At 46.5% G+C, this 15789-nt stretch overlaps 1 protein-coding gene across 1 annotated transcript in view; it reads left to right on the top strand.

Moving 5' to 3' along the window:
- Window positions 1-15789, top strand: part of LOC144692735 (phospholipid phosphatase-related protein type 5-like) — a 118811-nt gene that overhangs the window by 75835 nt on the left and 27187 nt on the right. Inside the window, exons 3-4 of the mRNA XM_078561818.1 lie at window positions 1245-1498; window positions 10042-10218. Of these exons, the coding sequence (XP_078417944.1) occupies window positions 1245-1498; window positions 10042-10218 (431 nt within the window). The remainder of the gene's footprint in view (window positions 1-1244; window positions 1499-10041; window positions 10219-15789) is intronic.

Below are 15789 nucleotides of genomic sequence, written 5' to 3'. Positions count from 1 at the left end.
GTGTAAAATGGCGGCGCGCTCCCGATCATGGGCGCCGATTGGAGGCGCACCTCCACACGCGCGCTCTTGAACTTCCCCCCAACAGGGGGAAAATTCTGCCCATGATTTCTTTTCATAAATCCATGTTGACTCTACCCAATCCTACCATTATTTTTTAACTGTCCAGTTATCACATCCTTTATAATACACTAGCATTTTCCTTACTACTTATATCAGGTCTGCAGTTTCCTGTTTTATCTCTCTCCCCTTTCTTAAACAGTGGCATTACATGCGTTACCTTCCAATATGCATGAACCATTCCAGAATCTATAAAATTTTGGAAGAGGACAACCAATGCATCTATTATCCCTACAGCCACCTCCTTCAGTACTTTAGATCAGCAGGGTTTAAACACGCTGCTGATTCATTATCAACCATTTCGTGCCATTGTTTAACACCAATTATAACTCCAATGTTTTCCTATTAATGCAGGAAAAACCTGTGTGCTTGAGCACAATTATTTCAAGAATGGATATGAATGGATATACCTTAATTTATGTTAGCTAACTTTGATCTTTCCTGTAAGAATGCTCTTGTTGAGGTTGAGCATATTTTTGGGCCAAAGTGGGATGAATCTTCCCTTGCCTTTAGCAGTGCCATGTCAAATTTAATCGCCCACATGGACCTGGGATACAAAAAGTGAAAGTGTTAATTCCCCAACTCCAACATTCCTTTATTTTAATTAGCACAAATGCACTCCCCCTGCCAACACTCTCTTAACCTGTGAAAAGCATTCCTCCTTACACCCAGTCCTATTAAACAACTAAATGGACAAGTTTAGGTTAAGGTTCAATTAGAAGTTTCTTGCCATATGGCTACCTTTCGTCCCCAATTTAATTCTGCCTATGTAACTATTATTATTATTTTCGCTATTACTGGTCAGAGAGTCACTCAAATGGAATGTCCGTTGAGCAACTTTGAAGCTCACCAGACAGTTAGTTAGTCTAATTATGACGTGACAACATACCTTGCACACAAAGAAGATGACATTACCTGTTAGGGACACAGAAGCAAATAACAGCAATCAAATGATGAAGAGAACCTCCAAATCCAGAGTAACATGTCCAGCTTGTTTAGCTAAACTGAACTTTTAAGAGAAAATTGTACATTTAATAAAAGCATATGCAGATTAACTATTTTGTTTGAGATTTTAGGTCAAACATATTTTGTTTTCTAATTATATTTTGGTATGTTTTCTTTCCCAGGAGTTTATGCATTTGGACTTTTTGCCACAGATATATTTGTAAATGCTGGGCAAGTGGTGACAGGAAATCTAGCCCCCCATTTTCTCACAGTCTGTAAACCCAATTACACAGCACTGGGCTGTCAGCATGAATCTGTGCAATTCATCAACAGCGAGGAGGCCTGCACTGGCAACATAGACACCATTACAAAAGCCAGGAAAAGCTTCCCATCCAAAGAGGCCGCTTTAAGTGTGTATGCAGCAGTGTATCTGGCAGTAAGTAAATTTGTTGCATCCTATCATTCTGACTACAGTCATTAGCAGCAGTGACTTTTGTTTTAAAATGTGTATCCATCAGCTCAAGCAATCACTGGAAATGATCAAAGGTAGCTCCAAACGTACAGCAAAGCTTTGGCCAAAAAATGGAAAAGAAATCACATGTAGAATTACACCATGGAATTTTTAGATTTAAGCTATTACTCCAATGAGACTCACTCTAAGTGCCTGATGAAATGTCCTAATCTTTTTGAAATTTACTGATACATTTTGACGAAGGAGGCAATGTTAATGATTTTACCAACATTGCTTAGTTCAGTAGGTATATTATACCTGTTTGCCTTATATAGGTGTCAATTTGAAAGGAAATGTAGGAGGCATTTGCAGCATCCTTGAAGCTCATAAATGTTATGACTGTGTTACGACCAGGTGAGAAGGGATGAACTGGTTCCCCTCTATTCAACCTCCTCGGTTGGTTACAACAAAGGTTTCAGTTCCTTTTTCGCTAGGATATGCCTTTTCCAAATCAGAATGTATTTAACTATTTAAGCTGGGGGCAAAAAAGGAGCCAATCAAACAAGTTTTTTTTTGCGTCAAGGAAAGAGGAAATTTATTAATCACTAAATCCGGGAAAAATAAGAAAAACCTGAAGTCAAGCATTCGGCCCTCATGCAGCCATTCGGGCCCATGCACATACGCACACCGGTATCAGAAATAAGGGGAGTTACGGTCCAATAAAAAAAAAGGTAAAATAATATATGGCTAAGTGTCCTTTGATTGTCCTTGAGGCGTAGATTTTAAATGTTGCAGCCGAGTTAGTTGGTTTCTTGGGTGCAGTCAGATGTAGAAGATGGTTGCAATTATTATTAGATCTTCGTTCACTGGAGTGGGCTTCTCAGATTGGCAACACTCTTATTCCAAAAGAGAGAAAGAGGGAGGGAGAGCAGCCTTCAGCCTGTTTCCTCTGCTGAAGACTTTCTCGACACCACCTGTGTCACTTGCAATCTCTCTCAAGTGGCTGGACAGCCTTGCCTTGAAATACTTCATCTATTGTGTATTTTCAAGAGGTTTTGGGTGTGTGTGTGTCTGTGGCAGCCATTGTTTCAATATCCAGTACTTTGCATTTTTAACGCCTGTTCCTTAGACAGTGATGAGTTTCGATGGGTATAGGAAATGTCTCTCTCTTCACACTCCCCTGACAGTGATTTGTCTGTTTCTCACCTTCACCTTGGAATGTGGCTTTGCATTTTTAATCAGTTTGCTCTGTCTCAGTTCTAATTGCAAAATTCATAGTCAGTTGAAAGTTGAAAAATCGTATTTTCAAGAAATAAAGCGGCATATCCTCATGACGGCTGGTACAATCAAAACTTGGGGATAAAATTACATCGAGCATGGTAGGAAATTCCAGAAATGTTTAGAGCTATAGCAAAGATGGTAAAGGCACAACAGGAAACCTATTTTAAAAGTGGTAAAAGAGAGCTGACTTGGAAAAGAAGGGAACACACCAGATAAAGAAGTGACAAATATTCAGTTAAATAATCATAAAAGGTTCACAGGTAAATAAATGTATTTCTTGAACTTTCAGGCAGTCCATTCCAGATCCTAACAACTCACTGTGTAAAGACATTTCTCCTCATCCACCCCTCTAGCCCCTTTGCCGGTTGTTAAATCTGTGTCCTTTCGTTACCGACCCATATGCCAATGGAAAGTTTATCTTATGTCCTGTATGGAAATCCCATGTTAACCATATTTCTATCTGTCCACAGATTTTCCCTGGCCCACTGAGTATTTCCAGCCTTTTTGGAGACTGGTTGCCTCATCTCACTGGCTATATTGGTCTCCGGTAATATGCTTTTGAACTGAGGAAGTGGAAACTATTGCCACGGGGTCCCTGCCAATGTGCTCCGCTCCTTGGTGCCATTGGCCTTGTAAGGGTCGAACGGAAGGTCTATCCCTTTCAAGACCAATCAGGTTCTCCGAGAGGTGATCAGGGCCCTGCAATACTCATGTCCCTGACTTTTTCCAATGAGATTGCCCATAATCCAGCCAGAGATGCAATGGCAGGCTGGTAAATTATTTCAGTGTTGTAATAGTTGTCCACAACAGCTGATTTGATGTTCTTGCTACATGTCTGTGAAATCAGTTTCCCTCACAGTTCACTCCATTAAATAATGATAAATGGACAGTTCATTTTTTTTTTCTTTCCTGAAACTTTGCAATGCACTGGATAGCTACCATGCTCACCCACAATCTAACAATGATTTATTGTATATAAAGCATGTTTAAATGTCCTAAAGATGTTAAGTTGGCATGAAAATGTATTGGGATGATTTGGGGAGGGGGGGGTTGTCTCCACTAAAAAGACATTTTTTTTCCCCTTCCAAGTTCTCTAATTTTGTTTAGATTGAATTATATGTAGGAAGCTCTCAAGAATTAAGCAGGTTTGAAATTTTTTTTTAATACATTCACGGGATGTGAGCTTCGCTGGCTGGGTCAGCATTTATTGCCCATCCCGAGTTGCCCTCGAGAAGTTGGTGGTGAGCTGCCTTCTTGAACTGCTGCAGTCCATGTGGTGTAGGCACACCCACAGTGCTGTTAGGAAGGGAGTTCCAGGATTTTGACCCAGCAACAGTGAAGGGACGGCAATATATTCCCAAGTCAGGATGGTGAGTGACTTGGAGGGGAACTTCCAAGTGGTGGTGTTCCCATCTATCTTCCGCCCTTGTCCATCTAGATGGTAGTGGTTGTGGGTTTGGAAGATGCTGTGAAGAAGCCTTGGTGAATTCCTGCAGTGCATCTTGCTTGTATTTTATAAAATGTGAAGAAAACATTCAAATTTCTCATCACATTAATTTTGTCTTGGGAAAAGACATTTGAATTGCTTTACAAATGTTGGCACTGCTTTTTTTTTGCCCATGCCTAATGAAGTAAGAACTCGATTTTATTAAAATGAAGTTTCTGCCACCTACCTCCATTTTCTACCAGCTCCGCCACTTGAAGTTAATCTCCACCTGAAGTTGTTTCACCACTTCATCTGTAGTGGAAAATGTGAATTTTATTTGTGCAATATGACTGGACAGTTTCCAAAGAGACTTTGCATTTTATACTTTTTGTTGCAATATCTCTTCGACTGTCCCTGTCACAATAACTTTCAGTTCAAAGTTGGTGAAGCGGTCTTTTGTCATTTGCTGTTAATATTCCGACGGTTGTCAGTTGAACTGTGTTATTTCTTAACTGTCACCAGTCTTTACCTTCTGATTTATTGCCATGCATTACAATCTTACTTCTCTACTATTTATATGTAAATTATGAGATTGAGGGATGTGCACTCAAACAATGTGCATAGAATTGGCAAATATAGACAAATGGAAAAGTGTCTTGGTAAATATTAAACCAACTCAAAAGTTATACCATGCATTTTATATTTATTAGAGCACATAAAATGAATCAATGAATCAATATGTCACATCACTATGTGAGGAACACATTTAATACATGAAGCAAACAATATTTTACTGCAAATACTAAAAATCTGAGATTAAAACAGAAAGTCATGGAAACACCACAGGTCATGCAGCATCTGTGGAGAAAGGAAAACAGAGTTAACGGGCAGAATTTTCCCAAGTTTGCACTACCCGCAGTAGTCGGCGGGTAAAACGCCAATGGCGATGGCAGGTTTTCACGCCATGTCATCCTGAGCCCGCCTCATTATTTATGCATTCCCAGGAAACATGCCATTTCCATGGCGGGCGGGCTCCTCATTCGCCTGCCCGCCATCACCCTGCCGTTGCATCACGCCAGACGCCATGTTTAAAGGCCAGCTGCAAGCACAGCGCTCATTGCTTCCAGCTCACCACTGCTGCCCGGGAGACATGGCCCTTAAAGGCAAGAAGACTGCAGACCCCCGGTTTAATGACGGATCCCTCGAGCAACTGCTGGATGCCGTGGAGGCCCGCCGGGATGTCCTGTACCCCCGCTCTGGCCGCAGGATGGGCAGCAACATGACCAATCTGGCTTGAGAGGTGGTGGCAGCGGTGGTCAGCGTCAACGCGTTACCAAAGCTACCCAGTGCCTCAACATGTTGAATGATCTCCTCCATTCCATCAGCGTAAGTCATTCTTTTCATCACTCTTAACACACACACTCACAAACCCATCACGCATCCACAGGGCCCTCACTCCCTGCCAGTTCAAGGGACATGACCATTCACTCTCTCACACACACCATCATTGTCCTCATCTCATCCATGGGACCGCTCACCACCCGCACAGGCCAGGCATATTTATCATCTGGCCTGGCAGGCGTCCTGCTTACAGTTTCTCCATCACTATCCATGCAGGACAAGCTAGCACACAACAAGGGGAAGAGGTTGCAGACCAGTGACGGAATGCCCAAAAACAAGGTCCTCATGGACTGGTGAGCACATTGCATTTTCTGATCCACAGCAGGCGGAGGCAGGGACTTCCCAGGTCCCCGGCACCCAGAGGATTGCTGGAGGCCAGAACGTTGCTGAGTCTGCCTCTGAAGACGAGCCTCCGGACTCAGTCATGTCACAGTTGCTGGAGCTGCAAAGGTAAACTAGGGAACAACATGAAGGGATGTCTGCTGCATTTCTCAGATTGCAAGGCACGATGGAGGAGTCCGTCCACTTTCAGGCTGAGGTGATAGCATCCGCATGCCAATGCACGGAGGTTAGCACTGGTAGGATGGCGGCCACCATGGAGACCTTGATCCAGGACTTCGCTCCTGCACTGTTGCGCCGTCTCAACACCATCATTCATACCATAGTTGGCCTCCAACAGTGTGTACACGAGAGGGGTGTCGGGCAGCTTGATCTCACTCCAGCTCCCCTGCTCCTCAAGGAGTCAGCCTGGGGCCCCCGGGCACCCATAGGGAGGAGGATCAGCAGGTGCACACTCCAGGCCCATCCGTCCAGATGACACCGAGAGTGCTGGCCCATCTGGCTCCCCTCTTCCTCTGATCTCAGCCGCTCCAGCTGCACAGGCCAAGGAGGGTGCCACTGCCACACAGCAGGACCCTGAAAGCAAGCTGGAGCCTTCCAGGTCTCTGCCCTCCAGAGGACGCCCACCAAAGTCATCACAGGCAGGGCGTCACAGTCAGCAGGCTGCTTCCACCTCTGCTGTGGATGTCCAGGGAGCACCAAGACGTAGCGGCAGGGTTAAGATAGTTAAGGAGAATTAGTTGCACAGCCTGGGCATAGGTGTTAATCACGTGTACATACTGTTCACTATTGTAAATAAACTCCCGAGAATGTCTCCCTGCCTATGGCTCCTTGTTCTGATGAGCAGTGTTCTTGCCACTCAGATGTGAAACCTTTCTGCACAAGATAGAGGCAGGTGTCTCAGTTCAGGGCCCCTTCCCTGTGCTTTGTGCATCCTTTAGACCACAGTGATGGTCCAACCTCACACTCCCTGGAAACATTACTGATGCCTGCACCTTGGCGGTGCTGGTCATTGCTCCAGAATGTAGCGGGCAGATGCCACAGAGTTCTCTCATTCTCTCTGTGTGCTCTCAGCACCTTTAAGGAGAGGTTGGCCCCCATCTCTTCAGCATCTGTGACCAGAGATGCTGTGCACCAGCCCCTGAAGGGCTCAGGTGCTGAAGGTGGACACAGCAACAGATGCTTCTGAAGTTTAATGGCTGCTTCTCTATGATATGACCCTGATTATGGAGCGCAAGTGAGCTGCCCTTGGCCAGACAGGAGTCAGACATTCTCAGAGGCTATGTGAAGATCTATACAGTGTCTTCAATGTATGTCGTCATCATCCTCCTGCAATCAAGCGACTATTAGGGCCTCCACTGCGTCCCCATGACAGGAGCATTCTCACAGAGGGTATTCGTGCTGCCATAAGCCAGACTGGAGTCAAACATTCACAAATGCGATGTGAGGAAAAATGGGGGTCACCTCACTGCATGTCGTCATCATCCTCCATTTATCTAGCAGCTATGAAGGCCACCCGAGCATCCCTGCCTTGTCTAGCCAGTGTAATAGCCCCATCCCAATCACTGTCGCCTCTGAGGACCTCCTTAGCCTCACCCCCATCGGTGTCCTCCTCATTGGAGGAGCCATGCAGCGCCTCCATCCCCTCCTCAGCCAGCTCATCTCCCCATTCGAGTGGAAGGGCGCAGCAGGCGACGACGATGCATGACACCCTCTGCAGACCGTATTGCAGGGCTCCACCAGACCAGTCCAAGCACTGGAACCGACTGATGGTCACTCCACCAAGGCACGAGTTACAGCATGAGCCTCATTATACCATCGCTCTGCAGCAGTCTGAGGCCACACGGGTGTCATCAGCCACGTGCCCTGCGGGTAGCCCTTGTCCCCGAGGAGCCATCCCTGCAGCTTCTGTGGACCCTGGAAGATTCCAGGGATCTGTGACCGGCCGAGGATGTAGGTGTCGTGCACACTCCCTGGAAACCATGCGCAGACCTGCAGAATGCGTTTCTGGTGGTCGCACATCAGCTGCACATTGAGCGAATGGAAGCCCTTGTGGTTGATGAAGTCCACCGTGTGTTGTGCTGGAAATCTGAGCACTACATGAGTGCAGTCAATTGCACCCTGCACCTGTGGGAAACCCGAGATCTGGGCAAATCCAATCGTTCTTGTATCCTGGCTGTCCTGACCCTGGGCAAAATGCACAAAGTTGTGTGCCCTGGCAAAGATGGCATCTGTGACCTCATGGATGCATTTGTGGGTCGAAGCTTGAGACATCCCACAGAGGTTACCTGTGGAGCCCTGAAAGGAGCCACAAGCATAGAAATTGAGCGCAGGGGTCACTTTCACAGCCACTGGCAGCGGATGCTCTCCACGTCCCCGTGGCACCAAATCCTGCAGTAAGTGGCAGATGTGAGCGACCAGTTCCCTAAACAATCGCAATCTTCAGAGACACAGGTTGTCAGTCATCTGCAGGATTGAAAGGCGGCATCTATAGGACCTGGGTGTCACTAGGTGCTGGCCTGCGATGGCTCACTGTGGCTCTTGGGCAGTGTGTGTGGGAGCCCCAGCCACCCCTTCTTCCTGAGGTTGCTGCTCCTGCCTCTGCACAGCCAGGAGCCTCAGTCGCTCTCTCCTCCATCTTCTTCGCTCTCCGTGGGCCATCAGGCATACAGCTAGTTCACCAGGCTCCATGACCCTGATGTATTCCTCCTGCAGGATGAAAGAGGGAGACACGTGGTTAGCATGGGTGTACTAAGAACCTGTTCTGGTTAAGTGTGAAAGTGTGACGACCCCTTAATGCTTCCCAGAGAGTGCAGGCCACCACTTGGATGACCAGAGATTAGTGCGCTGCATGTCTGCCCTGTTAGCTTGAACCATGGGGGAGACTGGTCCAAACCAGGATACTGACATTGCAAGAGGCTGTGAGCACCTCCACCAGTGACTGCTCCATGGCCAGCTTTAGCAAGGAGATTGTACAACGTGTGCAGTCCAACTGCTCTGCAGTCCACAAAAGTGCTTATGAATTTGCAATCTGTGCCGGGTGGTTGGGTGGGTCGCTCTGGAGAACTTGGTGGCACTTTGATGCTTCTGCGTTGCCCGAGTGGGCAGATAAGCTAAGAGTCTGTCTCTAATCATATCAATGTGGCTGCGCCTAAACTGTCTCATTTGCAGAGGAATAGTCACTTTCTACAGGTTTCCCGAATGTGTGGCCACTAACCTCACCCACCCTGAATGCTTGTGTGCTATATTCAATGGCAGGGCTGCCCTTGCACCCCCACAACCACGCCCCCCCTCCCCCCCCTCACCCCACCCCACCGCCACCAGTCGCCTCAACGACAAGGCTGCACTTGCCCCCCCATTCCCCCTCACCCTCAAAAGCCGCCTCAGAGGCAGGGCACCACTTAACCCTGACCCACCCCACCCCAGTGTCCCTGAAGCCTACAAAGCAACAGGCGACCCTGGCGAGCTCTACAGAACGTTGCTGCGCACTCACCTCCAGTTCACCCAAAGTGCAGGCCGCCAAGAGCACATCACCTCTGTGCTGTTGTGAAACACGTTGGCATGCTTTCCCGCCAACGTTGATGGACGATCCAGCGGGGATGCAAGTGCCTGGCGGGATGGCCTGATAATGATATGCTGATGTATTACAATGAGATTCCTGATGACCGGTGGCGGGAAATCGGGACCTGCCTTCCTGCCATCGTGAAACCGATCGTGCCATATTGTCTTCTCGCACCACCTATCACGCCCGCCACCAGCGGGCACGGAAAATTCCGCCCAATGCTCCAGCTCGATGCTGCCTGATTTGCTGAGTGTTTCCAGTGTTTTCTGATTGAATTACATTTATTTTTAACATTGAAAAAGTGTGCAGTTATTCCCCTATTATCTTTTCTTTCCAATCTCCACAATAATCGCATTTGCAAGGTATGCACAGTTGAATCAGTTATCCCTGGACAGGGAGGTAAAATAATCAACTTGTAAGGAGATTTAGTCTCTGGGTAAAGCATTGTAAACAGAGCATGTAATCATTGTAACATAAAAAAAAATTAAGATTGCAATTTAATTCTCTTTGTAACTGTAGATGTATATCACATGTACTGTGAAGGCCAATGGGACAAGACTTGCAAAACCTCTCCTCTGTTTGAGCCTCATGTGTTTGGCATTTCTGACTGGAATAAACAGGGTAGCGGAATATCGAAACCACTGGTCAGATGTTGTAGCAGGATTCATCATAGGAACAGCTGTAGGAGTGTTCTTGGTAAGTAAATACTGTAATAATTAAATAACATATCAGTCCGATACATAAGTTACAACATTGTTTCTCAAGAGGCAGTACTCAGACATTCATTATTCAAGGCTTCATCTGTTTCGTTGTGTTCTTCACTTTTTGTTTACTTTTCAAAAATTTGAGAATCAAGAGGTTTCAATCCATTTCAGTCAGTACAAGCAGGAAACACTTAACCTGCACCTATTTGAAGGGTCTAAGCCGATTATTATGTTATAAACAATGTTATGTCTATATAAAATTAAACATTCTATCGGTGATATTTTATTTCAATATTTGCAATGTTTCTTATTGTTGACTTTCATTAGTCTCCACACGCTGTCTCATTAGTCATCTTTTAGTAGCAATTGGCTTATTTGGAAATGCAAGATATTAACAACAAAATAAGATTCTAGAAATGTTTCTACTGAATGTGATTTAATCTAATTAATGCACTGATCCATACTAAAGTATGATTTTCAGTTTATGTCAGGGCAATTTAAATGATTAATGTGTTACTACTACATATACATTGCTTAAGTTATGCAGAATAGCAAATGTAGAGGTGTAATTTATGGAGCAGAGTAAGAATGCTGGATAACTATGGTATATAACACTCATTTTACTATTGAAGATGATACATGACACACAAATGACAAAATGTACTTTAGAAATGGTCCAAAAGTGTGAAATCTGAAGTGTTTTTGCATCCTTTTGTTCTAATTATATCTCGATTTGTACGTATTTTTCTTAAGTATTAGCAGTAAATTCAATGCTATCTATTTGAATTATTTTTAATATTTAATTGGCTTATATGCCAGCATGATTTTGTTTTCAGGTGTGGTATCTGTGATAGATATTCTGAGAACAAGAGTGACATGAGTTAAACTCTTGCTGCAGTGGAAGAGCAAACCCCAACATAACCAATGTAATTATGAAAATAGCTCATGTGAACAATACTGTCAAGGGCAACAATTACATTGTCAATGCTGAAGAAATGCTAGTGAAACTATAAATTATTAAAAAATTTACACGTAAACAGTATTATGCAAAGACACAAATCAATGCATATACTAAGTCTTTTAAGTAGAAAAAACAATAGAATTACAGATCTTTGTATTTTTAAGGGAGGTTTAAACTTTGGATGAGAACAACGCTAACCTATTTGAGTAGGAAATGTGTTTTACAACTTTTAAAAGATCCAGTAATTCTCAATGACACAAGAGAGTTATGTAAATAAAGGATTGGGTGAAATACACAGAACTACACATTCTGAATTTACTTCATTCTTAAATGTAATATTTAAAATTTTTGGGACAATTGCTGGATGAATCCTTTGAAAGCTAAGAGAAAGTCTATGGTTACAAAAATTTGGCTCTGTAGCTCCAGTGGAGTTGGCGCTACAGGAGTGAGAGAAGCTGAAAATGGAAGTTGGAATGCTGCCATCTATGGTGTGGCCAGAGTAGCACACCATGGCCTACAGGGAGTCAGTGTGGGCATGCTGTGCATGCATCAGAGACACGCAGAGTGGGCAGATTGTGACGTCAATCTGCCTCTTTGGCTGATTTGATGCACCTTTTGCCAATTTGGGCATGTGCAGGTGCAGTCAACGCCCACTCACTGCTGAACATGCACAAGTACCCCGCCCCCAACCCTCCTCCACTGGCATTGTTTAAAGGGCCAGGCATCCAACTCGCATCTGAGGCGCTTTTGAAATATTATTGCTCATGCACAATTTGTAGAGTTACTGCGGTGTGTTCCTGGAAGAGCTTTGGTGACTTTTTGAATTTGATGCATGCTGACAGGGAGGTCGGAAGAGTTTTCTGCCCTGTCCAACAGGAAACCTGTTAGAATGGGGGTTATAGCTGCAGCCCCTCTTTGAAGCAAGACTTCACTTAATGACAAGAGACACCTTCTATATGCCTGGCACATGACTCCCCTCTGTCTTCGGAGGACAATGTACCTACAAGCAGAGCCATGCAGCCACAAGGAATATTGTGGAGCAAATCATCAGATTCCTGAAGCAATCCGCTGCCTGAACCACTTAGCGAGAGTCCTCCAGTGCTCACCTGAGTGTGTCCAAGTTTGTTGTATCCTGAACAACGTTGCTATCGTGAGGGCACAGTCTTTGCCACCAGGCACTTGGAGACCAGCTCGGGGGAAGGAAGAGGAGGAGGGGACACGGAGGATTCACCTGAGACCCCTTCATTCCGGTCAGATTGGTCATGAGCAGCTGCTGAGACAATGATTTCAGCATGCAGCCCATTGCTAAATGCACTGCTGGCTGACTGCCCACTCAGCAAAGGGCCATACAGCTTGCATGGCTAGCACATATTTCAGTTAGTCTTCACATCTTAAAGGCAGCCTGCCTCTCTTAAAGGGAAGCTGCACTTATTGCACAAAAGCTGATACTGACTGTGAAGGAAGCGGTCACCAGTCGAAGCACACCAAATAGATCAGTAGAACAGAAAAAGTGCCCAGAGGCTTTCCCATGTGGTGCTGGAGGTATTAGTACGGGAGATACAAAGGAGGAGAGAAGCCAGATTTCCACAGGGGGCCAGGAGGCCCCTAAGACAAACGCTGAGAGAGGAAGGGGAGCAGGTGGCCAAGGAAGTCCATGGAAGGAATCTCCTCTCTCAAACATAGCAGCAGTGTTGTAAAAAGCTCAATGACCTCACACGTGGTCAATGTCATGGAATGAATCTTCATAGGACATCTCCTCATGCTGCTCAATCCACCACCGCCCCCTCACTCACCCATCATAATTAAAACTCATTAAAACCATTTAGATGCATCCACATCAAGCTCGCACACCTACCGCTGCTGCCAGCCTCACAGCCACCTCTTGCTGTTCCCACATACACCCAGTTATTCAGCTATGGTCGGCACATCATCACAACACACTGCAAAACACTCACTGGCATTCTTCCCTCTCTTGTACGAAACAAGATGACCCATAACAGCAGAGCAGCAGAGAAGAAGTGGGGACAGTCGTGCCTTCATCTTCTGATCCCACTGGATGAGCTGGTGCTCCACATCACGGGGCCCAGCTGTGACCGAGGACATTGAATCAGGTGTTGCTGAGAACATCGAGGATGATGGTATGTTCCTGTCTCATGGACATTACTGACTCTCGCCTCAAACTCATCCTGTTATCTGGCATGAAGTGCAAGCTCCAGATGGTGTGACCATAGATCTTTCTTTACACCCATTATTCTTCCCTCGCCCAGTACTTCCCTTCTAGTCTTCTGCTTTCAGATACCTAAGAACTACCGCCTGACTAGCCACATGGAAAAGGATGTGATTGCACTGGAGGGGGGGCAGAGGAGATTCACCAGGATGTTGCCTGGGATGAAACATTTAAGTTATGAAGAGAGGTTGGATAGACTTGGGTTGTTTTCGTTGGAGCAGAGAAGACTGAGGGGCGACCTGATTGTGGTGTACAAGATTATGAGGGGCATGGACAGGGTGGGTAGGGAGCAGCTGTTCCCCTTAGTTGAAGGGTCAGTCACAAGGAGACATAAGTTCAAGGTGAGGGGCAGGAGGTTTAGGGAGGAATGTGAGGAAAAACATTTTTACCCAGAGGGTGGTGACATTCTGGAATGCACTGCCTGGGTGAGGCGGGTTGCCTCACATCCTTTAAAAAGTACCTGGATGAGCACTTGGCATGTCATAACATTCAAGGCTATGGGCCAAGTGCTGGTAAATGGGATTAGGTAGGTAGGTCAGGTGTTTCTCACATGTCAGTGCAGACTCGATGGGCTGAAGGGCCTCTTCTGCACTGTGAGATTCTGTGATAAGAGCTGCTACAGGGTTCTGAGTAGGAAGCACCATCAATTGATCTGACAATCACAATCACAAGCACTGCAGATACCTTCGAGGGTAGTATAGAGTCAGGTTCTGCATGTGGTGAGACAGCAGGCACAAGTGGGCTCCAGCCAGGCCAGGAGAAAGGACACTTGGAGCAGAATTGTCCCAGATTTGCATAAAGTGCAGTAGCGGGTGGGGAAAAAGTTGTTTCACCCGCCAGCCGCAATGGTGGATTTTCGCACCATATTGTCCCATTCCTGCCTCATTAATCATGCAGCCACAGGAAACAAGCCATCTCATTGGTGGGCGGCCTCCCAATTTCCCCTCAATGCCATTACCTTACCAATTCCTCATGCAGGGTGCCACATTTACATTGCTGCCACACGCACATTTCTCAATGCTTGCAGCCCAGGACTGCTCCGGGGAAGACATGGGCACAAAAACCAAGAAGAATGTTGCCTCTGATTCAATGACACATCATTGGGATGCCTTCTAGATGCTGTGGAGGCCCACCGTGATGCCCTCTAACCCCATACTGGCTGCACGACTCCGGCTTGGGAGGCAGCGGCAGCGGTGGTCAGTGCCAACGCTGCACACAAGAGGTCGGCCATCCAGTGCAGAAAACAGATGAATGATCTGCCAGGGTAAGACAACCATCTTATCACACTAAACTCACACACTCACAAGGCCATCACACATTCACTGCCATCTTACTCACTACCAGCTCAAGGGACATCACCACTCACTCTCTCACACACACCCTCACATCTCTATCTGGCCTCATATCCTCTGGAGACTGTCTCCTTAACCCTCATCATCTTGAAGCCACTTGCACAGATCAATATGTGCCCCCACATACACCCTGGGATACCCCATTTCCCCAGTACAGCCCTCATCCTGAAGCCTCTTCCCTTGCCTGAGGCCACTTCTCCCCCTTCCCCAAACAAGTCCTAGCCCTGCAGCCATTGAAAAGCCTTATGGCTGGTCTGGTAGGTAAAGACTAGCTGGTGAGCCTCCCTAAAAGTGATGTGGTGCTGCCTGCGAAGCCTGGCACTGATGACCTCGAGCGCTGCCCGAAGAGAGGTAGGCGAAAAGATCTCGAAGTCCTGAGCAAAGTGCAGCTCGCCAGGTGCATGCCGCTTATGTACAGTTGTGAAACACGTCGGTGTGGTGCCCGTGTGATCTAGCGTGGAGGTGGGGGGGGTCATTACGGTGAGCGGGGCTTATAATGAGATGCTAAAGTATTGAAATTAGGTTCCCGATGTGCAGCAGCCAGTGACCAGTGGAGCGGACGATCGCAAACTGGTTTCATGACGGCGTGGAACCAATTTTTGGCTGTCTCTCCATATTGTCCCCCTACATCCCCCCTCCCCCCCCCCCGCCCCCCACCCCCAGCCCGCCGCCATGACACCATATGCCAATACGGCCAGAAAATTCCGACCTTTTTGCACCAGCTCCCCAGAAAGTGAGGTCACGGATCAGTTCTCTAGCAGGGGTGTCAGGTGAGGATTTTGATGGAGCAACCTACAGGAGAACACTGAACTGATGAGCATGCACACTGAGATGCGTGGTGCATTGTCTGCCCTACCAGACAGCCTGTTGTCACTGCAAGGAGCATGGAGGAGCCCAGCTCCAACTTAATACAGGGCTTCAATGCAGGGCTCAGAGCCAGGTGGGGGGAAACTCCATGCAGCGCTTGCTGACTTACCCACGATACAGGGTCTAATCGATGACACCTCAGCTTCCACTGCAACA

This window comes from Cetorhinus maximus, chromosome 17 (genome assembly GCF_964194155.1).
Source record: "Cetorhinus maximus chromosome 17, sCetMax3.hap1.1, whole genome shotgun sequence".
NCBI classification, from domain to species: Eukaryota; Metazoa; Chordata; class Chondrichthyes; order Lamniformes; family Cetorhinidae; genus Cetorhinus; species Cetorhinus maximus.
The sequence above is the reverse complement of the archived record's forward strand: the minus strand, read 5'-3'. Positions and strand labels throughout refer to the sequence as shown.